Source organism: Colletotrichum fioriniae (assembly GCF_027942845.1).
Source record: "Colletotrichum fioriniae strain IMI 355084 chromosome Unknown scaffold_2, whole genome shotgun sequence".
Lineage (NCBI taxonomy): Eukaryota > Fungi > Ascomycota > Sordariomycetes > Glomerellales > Glomerellaceae > Colletotrichum > Colletotrichum fioriniae.
The window spans coordinates 262,050-274,137 of NW_027076838.1; the positions used below are offsets into that span (position 1 = coordinate 262,050).

Sequence of the window (12,088 nt, forward strand, 5' to 3'; positions counted from 1 at the left end):
TGAGATATTCTGGCGGGGTCAAAGCAATGGAATGGAAGCAAGCACATGCAGCTGGGCTATCTTCTCCGTACCTACCTGGGCCACCTAACGTGCTAGGTGCTAGCGTACTGAAACTCCTCCAAAGTACTGATGCACGCTATCACAGTGAATAGTGACATATGCTGCCAAACAGAGACCCGGTCAGTTCGCCCAAAGCCCAAACAGGAGATACCTATCCATGCCCCTGCCACCTCTTCACCTTCTCCAACTCAAACGTCGTCTCCCGCTGATCTAACCCAACCCCACCAAACGCGCCAGCACCTCCCAGCTCCCGCCCGAGTGTACCTGTGCTTGTACTCTACCGGGACTTGCAGTGTCAACCACCTTTAAACAACACATCCACTGCCGCCTGTTTCTTTTTCCTTTGAAAGAAACGTCACCGCTATTGCCTGTGAAGATCCCTCTTGGATTCCCTTCGTCGGTAAGCATCTCCTACAGTGTCTTGAGTCTTGTTGCCTCTTGCGTTCAAGATACCTTCCAGGCGCTTACCATTTTCCGTCCTCCAGCCCACCTCAGATTACTCACCGCGTACAAGCGACCCGCCACTATTTGCCAAAAGGACCCCGCCAGAGCTCTACCGATACGCAATATCGCACATCACCGGGCTCCAGAAACATCAACTACCCCGATACACTCCCTGCTTACACGAAAAGCACTTTTTCCTCCCGGAAATCCGACTTTCTTCTACAGCGAAACCCGAGAAAGGGAGCCATGACAGATCAATTATAATGGAAACCCCCATGTCAACTCAAGAGCGCCAGCTCTGTGAGTTTCTCCGAGAGCTTCCCGCAAGATGGAACTACGAGTACGATGATCAAGCGCACCACGACCTGTTGGAAAGTCTATTCTGGTCCTTGGCAGGAGGCGAACGATACATGCCCCTCTTCTTCCCCTCTGGACGTCCTTCGCACAATCTCAAGCTCCACGATGCTCAAGGCGCAGAGGAAGGCGCTGAATACACCGAAGCCGCCCGCGGTAAGCGATGCGGCCACATCTTCAAGCCCGGAGAAGCCTCCTACTCCTGCAGAACCTGCAGTACCGATGATACTTGCGTCCTTTGCAGCCGATGCTTCGACTCGACCGATCACGCCGGGCACATGGTTCGCATCAGCATTTCGGTCGGCAACAGTGGATGTTGTGATTGTGGCGATGACGAGGCATGGCGCCTTCCCATGTTCTGTACGATTCACTCCGAGACGAGTCCCGAGAAGGGCGAGGGAAAGGGAAAGGAACCGGCCGGTCTTCCCGAGGACCTGGTGCAAAACATGCAGATGACAATTGGCCGTGTCTTTGACTATATCTGCGACGTCATCTCATGCTCACCAGAGCAGCTGCGGCAGGGCAAGACGTCCGACTCTATCCAAGCCGACGAAGAGCTTTCGCGCCTGTCTCCAAGCATCTATGGCGAAGGTCCTTCGGGACACCCCGAATACGCGCTGGTCCTCTGGAACGATGAGAAGCATACGGTGGAGGATGTGCAGAACCAGATTGCGCGGGCTTGCAGAACAACAGAGGCTCAGGCTCTCGAACGCGCCACTGAGACGGACCTTGTTGGACGCAGCATCCTGAAGCGACTTGACGACCTTGACGCTCTTCTTGAAATGGCCACTAAGTTGGAGCATATCAAGGTTACCGTCACCATCAGGTCATCGCGCGACACATTCCGTGAGCAGATGTGTGGGGCCATGATCGAGTGGCTCAGCGACATCTCGGGATGTAGTGTCGGATCAGATCACATCATTCTGCGAAACACCGTCTGCCAGGAGATGATGAAGCCTTGGAGGAAGGGCAGTCCTGGAAGCCATGCTGTTGTGGGGAAGGATGGTATTTACGACGAAGAGAGGTTCTTGAGAAATCTCGAGCAGTCTCAGTCTTTCACACAGCACGTCTTGCTGCAGATGCAGCGCATTGCTGCTCAACAGCAAACAAGAGCTCTGGACGGCAGTGATGATGATGATATCGATATGGGCAGGGGCAACGGCACTCCCGATAGTGACGCGGGCGACGATGACGATGATGACGATATGGACGACATCATGATGGTGGATATCCAGCCTGATGGACCCGGGGATATTGGCCTCGAGTGGCGTGGTAATGATCAAGCTTTGGAAGAAGACGAAGCTACCATGGCCGGTTATCCGCCTCCTCCGCCCCCACCCGCAGCTGCACGCCGGTCTGCCAGAGATCGTGATTTGACGCCTTCAGACTCCGATACTGCTGAGCCCTTGATTGCGCCTGCAATATACGCCAAGGCTAACTTGGAAATCCCCAAAACTCCTGGCCAGGGAGAGAAGGCGCCCTCGCCGAAGCCAGGTAGGTACTGGCTTGAGACTCCTCCTGGGTACATGAACCGTGAGAATGTTCCCCCGGCAGAGGATGTCTTCCAAAGGGTTCGCCTAGATTGGCTCATTCTATTCGATCTTCGCATGTGGAAGAAGGTACGCAACGACCTTCGATCTCTCTACATCTCAACCGTTGTTTCGATACCCGAATTCAAGCGCATCTTGGGACTGCGATTTGCAGGTTTATACACAACGCTGGCTCAACTCTACTTAATTGGAGACAGAGAGCCGGATCATTCCATCATAAACTTATCTCTACAGATGCTTACGACACCGTCGATCACTGCAGAGATTGTCGAGCGCGGCAATTTCATGACGAGCCTGCTCGCCATCTTCTACACCTTCCTGACCACTAGACAAGTGGGCTACCCATGGGACGTCTCATCCAATGCTGTCCTCGCCTTCGATTCTGGTTCAGTGACGAATCGGCGTATGTACCACTTCTATCTGGACTTGAAGTATCTTTTCGGCTCGCCAAACGTCCAGGAGAAGCTACGCACCGAAGAGAGATACCTCTTGCAGTTCTTGGATCTCGTCAAGCTACATCAAGGCATTGGGCCGAATGTTCGCGCCATTGGGGAGCACGTCGAATACGAGACGGACAGCTGGATAACGGCTTCGCTGGTGACACGCGAAATCAACAGACTCGCTCGACAACTTGCCGACGCGTACAGGAATGTGCCGGATAACGAGGCCCACTTCGTCGCCCAGGCCATCAGATTGACAGCAAAGGCCGTGATTCTTCACTCTGTCGGTGCCGAACGCCATCGGTTCAAGCAGGCTGAGATCAAGGAAGAGGTCAAGTTCAAGACTCTGGGTGATTTCGAGTTTGACAATGAGTCGGCACGATACGAGGTGGTCAAGTTCACCGTCGAGGAGGACCCCATCAGCTTCCACCACGCCCTCCACTACACGCTCTCGTGGTTGGTTGAGTGCGGGAAGTCTCTCCCCTGCCTCAAGCATGCGAGCCCTGCTAAGCTTCACAACGCAAGACCTGAGGGTTCCTCCCCGTTCCATGGGCCGCAAGGTTATGCCAAGAAGGGACAACTCACAGGAAGATAATCTTATGGCCGCATTCGACTACCCCCTGCGAGTTTGCGCTTGGTTGGCGCAGATCAAGGCGAACATGTGGGTTCGCAACGGCATTAGTCTGCGTCACCAGGCGGCGACATATCGTGGAGTCAGCCAAAGAGATGTCTCTCACCACCGAGATATCTTCTTGCTCCAGACTGCCATGGTCACGGCTGATCCAAGCCGCGTCCTCGCATCCATCATTGATCGATTCGGCATGGAAAAATGGGTCAAAGGCTTTTTTGAGCAAAAGTCGGCGGCGCAAGACGATGCGCAACATTTGGACGTGGTTGAAGACATGATCCACCTCCTGATTGTGTTGCTGAGTGATCGCACATCATTGATTGCCTCCGAGGACGAGCCCAACGCCAATGTCCTCGCCATTCGCCGCGATCTCACTCATATCCTATGCTTCAAGCCCCTCTCGTTTAACGAAATCAGCAACAAGCTGCCGGAGAAGTGGCAAGAGCAAGAGGATTTCCATCGTGTGCTTGATGAAATGGCTTCGTTCAAGCCTCCTGAAGGTGTTTCCGACGTCGGCACTTTTGAGCTACGACCCGAGTTTGTTGAGCATATTGATCCTTACATTGCCCACTACAACAAAAATCAGCGTGAGGAGTCCGAGCTGGCTTATCGGAAGAAGATGGCCATCAAGACTGGGAAGCCGGTCGAAGAGATTGTGTACGAGCCCAAACTTCGATCTATTCCCTCAGGACTATTCAAAGATCTGGCTGCATTCACCAGTACCGGCATGTTTGCCCAGGTCATCTACTACTCCTTGCTCTACCCACTGGTCGCCGCCAGACTTACGCCAAGCGTGCCATCCACTCGGACTGAAACTTTCCTTCAGGTCGTTCTTCACCTGATTCTTATTGCGATTTCCGAGGACAAAGCGGACGAGAGTGACATGACGGAGGAGTCACTCAACTCATTTGTCTTCATCTCCTTGACACGCACAGCCCGAAGCAACTTCATGCAAGAAGCGCCCAATGCAAAGACCATCGTCGCGTTGCTGGACATGATGTCTACCAAGGAAGAGTTCAAGGCGTGCCACCCCAAGATCGCTCTCATCCTGAAGAGGATGCGACAGAAGCGCCCACGCAATTTTGAGAACGCTTATGTCCGGTTGGGTGTGTCGGTTGACCGCATTGATACTGCATCTCCGGCCAATAACTCTGCAGAGGAAGAACGCGAGCGCAAGAAGAAGGCCGCGCTCAGTCGACAGGCAAAGGTCATGGCTCAGTTCCAACAGCAACAAAAGAGCTTCTTGGAGAATCAGGGCAACATTGACTGGGGCTCTGATCTCGAGGATGAGGAAGAGGCCGAGCAGAACACTGACCGGAAGAACAATTGGAAGTATCCCACTGGCACCTGCATTCTGTGTCAAGAAGACACGGATGACCGTCGTCTTTACGGAACGTTTGCTCTGTTCAACGAGAGTCACATTCTACGACAGACGGATTTACAAGATCCTGACTTCGTTAGGGAAGCCTTCCACACACCTTCCAGCCTGGATCGCTCTGCGGAGGAGATCAGGCCATTCGGGGTTGCTCATGAGAATCGACAAGAAGTTACAAAGGTCAACGCTCAAGGCGAGAAGTTTGTTGCCGAACGCCAGACAATTGGCAAGGGCTTCCCATCCAACCTCTCGCGACCCGGACCGGTCTCAACTGGTTGCGGCCATATGATGCACTACAGCTGCTTTGAAATGTACTTTGATGCGACAAACCGGCGACACCATCACCAAATTGCCCGACACCATCCTGAGAACCTTCTAAGACAGGAATTTGTCTGCCCGTTATGCAAGGCTTTAGGAAACGCATTCTTGCCCATCATTTGGAAGGGACAAGAAGAATGTTTCCCTGGGCCCCTTCAATCCTCGCGGATTTTTGCAGACTTCCTAGACGCTCAAATGCGATCCGGCTACTACGTCCTTGGTGCGAATCGCCCGCCCGACCAAGTTCAGGCAGGGTTCGCCAGCTATACTGCAGGACAAGTCACCGGTTCACTGGCAGAGAAGGCGCCTCAGCTATTGGAAGAGGCATGGTCGGCTGATGAGTCGGGCCTGGATTCCGTGGTTGTTAACACGCCGCTGACCTCTGTATTCCCGGCAGCCAGCACGCCGGTCTCCAATCGCCGATCTGTACAGAGTGATGGTTCCACGCTCATGACCGAGCTGGCCAAGGTCTACCGCCGCCTTCGCGATACAGTACGGTATAATAACTTCGAGACTCGCCACGACAGGCTCAATATCGAATTGCGAGAAAAGAACGAGCTCTGCCACAGCGATGTCCTAGCTAAATTGGTCGGGTACTCCACATCGGCCGCAGAGATCCAGCAGCGTGGTACCGAAGCCCAGTACGGTATGACATTGCTAGAGAAGATTCCCGAGCAGAGTCTGACGCACCTCCGCATCTTGGCTGAGACGGCCACTGCGTACCGGGCTGTCGGTGGTCTGAAGGCTGGCGGAGACAACTGGATCGACGAAGAGTTCCGCCTGGATAGCGAACGGCAACACGTTCAACTCTTCGTCTCGCAGTACTTTGGGCAGGAAACGGAACACGTCAGGCGTCCTATCGACATCTATCCGCCGTTGCTTGGCCAGGATGCCTTCATCTTCCTCGCCGAGTGCGTGTTTGGTGTCATTCCCGCGCAAAACTTTGACGTCACCCATATTCTAAGACTCTGCTATCTTGCGGAGATTGTCAAGATTGTCTACCACATGGGACGCAACATCCCTGTGTCTACTTGGGTGAACCATCTTCTCAACAGGGAGACGCAAGATCCGGCACTTAAGAACTTTGCCGAATTCTGTCTCGCAATCACCAAGACTGGCATGGAGATCAACGTGTCCCACCATGAGATGCCGGCGGATCTTGGCGAGAACAAGGGCTTCGGACAACCGGAACTGGACAACCTCGAGGGCTACTACACGTTCGTCAAGAAGTACGCTCTGACTTTTCTCAGGAAGAGCGTCGTTCTTCTCTACATCAAGTATGGCGTAGACTTCAACAGCCACGTTTCTCCTCAGCCAGACGCGGACGAGTTAGACCGCCTCACTGAAGTACTTCGGGTACCAACCTTTGACGAGATGTGTGCCGCCATCACCGACCACGGTCCCGATTGCGGTTGGCCTGCTTCGACGACAAGTCTAGTCAAGGGATGGATCAGACATCAAATTATGTGGCCAGGCGACGCCGATCGTAAGCTCCCCAAGTCCGCGCTCATTAGTCACCCGGGCATCTTCGAGCTGGTTGGTCTACCGAAGAACTACGACGCTCTCATCGAGGAAGCCACTCGACGCAAGTGTCCGACGACAGGAAAGGACGTCTCGGATCCCATGATTTGCTTGCTCTGCGGAGAGGTCTTTTGCGGTCAAGCAGTCTGCTGTCTCAGGGAGGAGACGGCGTCTGGTGACCGTGAGCCTCAGAGAATTGGCGGATCGCAGCAACACATGCGAAAGTAAGTCTTCATGATCAATCGGCGAAATCACGCCCATGCTAATCTCCTCGTACTGTAGGTGCCAGCGCAACATCGGCATCTTCCTCAATATTCGCAAATGCTGCATCTTTTACTTGTTTAGGCTGTCAGGGTCCTTTAGCAGCGCCCCTTACATTGACAAGTACGGTGAGACGGACCTGGGCTTGCGCCACGGCCGCCAGCTTTTCTTGAATCAAAAACGATACGACTCCATGTTGCGTACCACGTTCCTCAGTCACGGAATTCCGAGCTATATTAGTCGTAAGCTCGAAGCGGAGATTAACAATGGTGGATGGGAGACGATTTGAGGTTTCGTCGGGTGGATGGAAGCGATGGAAACTCTTGAGGAAATGAGTCCCACGCATAAAAAGAAACAGGGAATGGGGAAGGAGATTGACGGGGGCAGGAACACATATTCTTCCGAATTGCGGGTGGAAAGCGAAGGATAGACATGATATGCATCTTCGACCCTTTTGTTATTTTCTTATCGCTAGAAACACACAGCAACTTTGGGATTGGGGGTGGCAGGGAGGCAACGTCGGAGTTTCGACAGGTTGGCAACGTGTTTGAATTTCAAAATAAGCAGAAAATTGGCATTCTGCACACAAAGACCTCGTTGGGAATTTTGTGCTTGGCACCGATGTCTGCCTGTTAAGAATTTTAAGAGGACGGTTGTCCATGTGTCTTGGTATCATATTCAGGCCATCATCTACAGTTTAGATGACTCTGTTTTCTCCTCCCCTCGATATACATTGATATGTCTGGCTTCCTTTACGTGAGACACTGCATCATACGCCAGCCATATCAACGTCTTCTTCCTGTTTTATCGGCGGTTCCGTGCCATTAACATTGGCGACCTCGTCTCCCCTGGCCTCCTCACCAATCGCGTGACCATTCGTCAGCGTCTTCTCCGCCCCATTCGTTTCAGTACCAGCAACGCCGGCGGCAGCATTCACGGCGCCAACCTCCCCTTCGCCCAACAACCTCTTGAAGATGCGTATCCGTCCGTCCTGCCCCGCCGACACCATGACGTCCCCGTGTACGTCAACCCAGAAACACACGGTGGCACCCTTGCCGCCTCCCCGGTGCGAAGAAGAATCCTTCTTGTGGGCGGGGATGCGCTGAACAACCTCTTTGGTGACGACATCCCACAGCACAATCTCGCCGTCCTCGCTGGCCGATGCGATGAAGGCGCCCTCGCCCGGGACGAGGCCGAAACAGCCGCCGATGGCGAAGCGGTTGTTGGCGTGGCCTTGGTACGTTTTTTTGACGGAACCGGCGACGTAGTCCCAGAGGCGGATGCTGTTGTCGAGGTTGAAGGCGAGGACGAAGCGGCCGTTGGGCGCGAAGCAGACGGACGTTACGGCGGGGTTGTCTTCGTGGACTAGGGTGCGGAGGCACTGGCCGGTGTAGGTGTCCCATATGCGACTGTTTTTTTTGTTTTGCTTTTGTTAGTGAAAGATCCTCGTCAAGTAGAAAAGTATGTTGGGTATACGTACATGAGACCATCAGTGGAACAGCTCACGACCAACGTGCCGTCGCATGAAAAGTCGATGCCGCTGACCGGGTCGCTATGCGCCGGTAAACTACGCATCAAGCGACCCGCCCGTACATCCCACAAAAAGACGGCCTCGTCGTATGATCCCGAGGCGAGGATGTTCCCCTTGGGCGAGAAGGCGAGACACATTACGTAGTTGTGGTGTCCCCGCAGCGGCGGCATGGGATGAGCCGCAGGCGCCGCGTCGTCCTTGCCCATGTGGCCTACGCCCTTCGCCGTAACCTTTGGCCGGCCCGTCACCCGGTCCCAGATGCGAATTGACTTATCGTCGGAACCCGTCGCCAAGCTCCCGCTGTTGGGGCTCCACGCCACGCAGTTCACGCCGGCCATGTGGCCCACCAGAGTGTCCATGTGCTCCCCCGTGGCCGCGTCCCACGTCTTGACGGTCCCGTCGGCCGAGGCGCTCGCGATCCACCGGCCGTCCGGCGATATCCGAACCTGCGAGATGGGGGCTCCTGCGTGTCCGCTCAGCACCCTTTCCTCCTCGTACCGCGGCCTTACGGGGCCCTTCTTCACGGGTCCGGGTGTCACGGGCGTCGTCACTGTCGCGCCGGTATCTGCGCCGCCGTTGGTCGAGGAGAGCCGTAGCCTGCGGTCGACGGCGCCTGAGAGACTGCCGCCCGATGTCGACGCAGGCGACCGTGATCCCGCGCGGGATTCATCCTCGTCCTCGTCATCATCGTCTTCGTCGTCGCTGCGTGAGCGGGAGGGCGAGGCGGTCGCCGACCTCGGTGTGCGCGATCGCGACCGCGACCTCGAGTGCGACCGTGATCGGGATTTGGAGTGCGATGAGCGTGAGTAGTATGCCGCCTCGTTGAGCTCGTCCTCGCTAGGAGACCTGCTAGGTGTCATGCTAGGACGGCCGCGGTTGGTAGACAGGCGGCGGGATGTGCTGGACCGCTGCTTCTTCGTTCTCGTTGTCGTCGCGGTGATTTTCTTGGCGGCTGCGGCTGCTGTGGTGGTCGTGACGGTCGCGTCGTTGAGCTCATCTGGTGAACTTGACCGCGGTGTCGCGGATGTGCTGTGGGCGACGACTTTGCGACGTTTTGGAGGGGGTTCGGGGAGAGGCGTCGCTGCTGCTGAGGAGCCGAGGTCTGACATTTTTCGCGTAATGTTTGGGTTCGAAGGTATGAGTATATGAGACGGGTTGCCAACTCCCTTTCGTGTTGGTAGAAAAGGCTGTTCGTTCGATGGCGGGCGGTGGTGGGAAAGGGCAATCAATCGATGCCCGGGAAACTAAATGGCAAGGCTGAATGAAAGATGGACGGCAAGAATGATCAGCAACTTTTGACGCGTCGAAAAGAAGCAGGGGTTGCTTGACTGACGTTTAGCGGTTACTTTTCAGCCTCGTCCCCACCGCACAGGTCACTCTGGGGTCGAGCTCTCCCCTGATGGTGTGTGGGACCGCTAAGATAAGAATCCGCTACTGCCATGTCCGTACCGATTGGCCAATGGCGGATCTGTGGGGGGTCTCTCCCGGCCGAGCATCTGCGAAAGTGGGACAATCTTCCGTCGACAACCCCCGGCCCGCCGGCAAACGCAAACGGGACAGCCCCAGGAAAGTCGAGAAAAGAGAAAAAAAAAAAGCCAAAAATCGAACGCAACGTCACCAAAAGTCCAAGCGTCCGTTGTAGTGACCTTTCATCCCATCTCGTAAGAGCCCCGCGATCCGACCTCACCTTTGACGGTAATGCGACTTCATTTTCGTAATAATTTTTTTTCTGCAAATGCCATAGCGCCAGCCGAGTTTACTACCTATCATTGCCTACAACCATTGCAGCATTTGTATCCTGCTCTCACACTCCACTTCGGAAGCTTCGGCGTAATCATCTCCAACTGCCGACCTATCTTATAGCAGCTCGCTGTCGTCTTACACGCGTTCAAAGCTTCTCTTGATCCAATATCTCTGCTCGATTTAAGCCATCGTATTCTTTTCCTTCTTCCGCATTCTCCTCAGTAGTCTTTTCTATTCCTTCCTCCCCATAACCCCACCCAATTTTCACAAAACATAATCTTCAGATTCCTCACCTCGTCATCTCAAAACGGCAAACAACCTCAAACCAACACAAAATGGATGACCCTCTCCCAAAGGACCTCCGCCTCCTCACCCTCAACTGCTGGGGCCTAAAATACATCTCCAAGCTCCGCTCCCAACGCCTCGCAGAAATTGGCCGCCGCATCGCCGCCCTCCCGGACCCGCCCCACGTCGTCGCCCTCCAAGAGTGCTGGGTCACCTCCGACTACGACGCCATCCGCGCCGAGACCGCGGCCATCCTGCCCCACGGCAAGTTCTACTACTCGGGCCCCTTTGGCGGCGGCCTCGCCGTCCTCTCCCGCTGGCCCATCGACGAGAGCTCCATGCGCGCGTATCCGCTCAACGGCAGACCCACAGCCTTTTGGCGAGGCGACTGGTACGTCGGCAAGGGCATCGCCTGCGCCCGCATCCCCGTCCGCCTCGCCGGTGGCGGCGCCGGGGGACGAGACCACGTCCTAAGCATCTTCAACACACACACCCACGCGCCCTACACCGAGAACCAGCCAGGCGACACCTACTTGGCCCACCGCCTCGCCCAGTCCTGGGAAATGTCCAAACTCCTCCGCGCCGCCACCCAGCGCGGCGACCTCGCCCTCGCCATGGGCGACTTCAATATGCGGCCCCTGTCCCTCCCGCACCGCATCATCACAGCCCACGCCCCCGTGCATGACGTCTGGCGCGTCCTCCACCCAGACTCGTCCCTCGGCGCCGCAGACGACCCCCTAGAAAAGGCCCGCGGCAGACCCGTCCCCTCAGCCGACTTCAACCTCGTCGAAAACGGCGCCACCTCAGACCACGTCTACAACACCTGGCGCTGGTCCAAGGAGCAGCAGAAGAAACTCGGCGAGGGTAAAGAACCCATCGTCGTGCCGCCAGACACACCCGACAGAAAGGGGAAACGCCTAGATTACATCTTCTTCGGATCCAGAGGTGGTGGTGGTGGTGGTGGTGACGACGACGGCGGCAGCTGGGTCGTCCGCAGCGCCAAAGTCGGCATGGTCGAACCGCATTCCACTCTGGGCTGCTCTCTTAGTGACCACTTCGCCGTCGAGGCAACGCTGGCATACCAGACACCCCACCAAAGTCACCACCAAGGCCTCGACGCAACGGAAAACGATAACGAGACGTCCTACCTCCAGGATGCCTCAGCCAGCTCCCACCGCGACTCCTTCACATCCGAGAACCCCAATTTCCGAAGAGCCAGGCAAAGGTCTTCCGTTGCCAGTCTACGATGAGATACTCTCCGTGACACGCCAATACATCCACCGGGAAGAGAACCAACGGCGCTGGCGGGGGGTTCACTTCTTTGCATGGTTTGCCGTCCTGATAGCGTGCCTTGTAGCTGTGTGGTTCAGCCCACACAACTTTGTTGCCTTTATTCTCATGCTCCTGAGCAGTCTCGGACTGGTCGCTGGTGTTGTTGACGGTCTCATGTCACTCCTCTTCTTCAACTCGGAACTCAGGGCCTTGAAGGAGTTTGAGTGGGAAATCACAAACGCCAAAAGGCATGCGCGCAATTCTGTTTCAGGAGAGGCAGTAAAGAGGGGAGAAGTCTTTCTAGGG

At 55.5% G+C, this 12,088-nt stretch overlaps 3 protein-coding genes across 3 annotated transcripts; 2 read left to right on the plus strand and 1 right to left on the minus strand.

The window, feature by feature from the left end:
* Positions 1 to 767: 767 nt before the first annotated feature.
* On the plus strand, positions 768 to 7,240 carry UBR1 (E3 ubiquitin-protein ligase ubr1; the record flags this gene model as incomplete). The annotated part of the gene is made up of 3 exons (XM_065756382.1): positions 768 to 3,304; positions 3,360 to 6,914; positions 6,973 to 7,240. 3 exons carry the CDS (start codon positions 768 to 770, stop codon positions 7,238 to 7,240), a joined length of 6,360 nt encoding a protein of 2,119 aa, XP_065614751.1.
* A 480-nt stretch (positions 7,241 to 7,720) lies between these two features.
* SWD3 (WD domain protein) lies at positions 7,721 to 9,591 on the minus strand (the record flags this gene model as incomplete). The annotated part of the gene is made up of 2 exons (XM_053195144.2): positions 7,721 to 8,360; positions 8,432 to 9,591. The coding sequence occupies 2 exons, from the start codon at positions 9,589 to 9,591 to the stop codon at positions 7,721 to 7,723; spliced, it is 1,800 nt and encodes a 599-aa protein (XP_053047415.1).
* Positions 9,592 to 10,560: 969 nt separating this feature from the next.
* ISC1_1 (phospholipase C type enzyme) lies at positions 10,561 to 11,760 on the plus strand (the record flags this gene model as incomplete). The annotated part of the gene is made up of 1 exon (XM_053195143.2): positions 10,561 to 11,760. The coding sequence occupies one exon, from the start codon at positions 10,561 to 10,563 to the stop codon at positions 11,758 to 11,760; it is 1,200 nt and encodes a 399-aa protein (XP_053047414.2).
* Between the last annotated feature and the right edge of the window lie 328 nt (positions 11,761 to 12,088).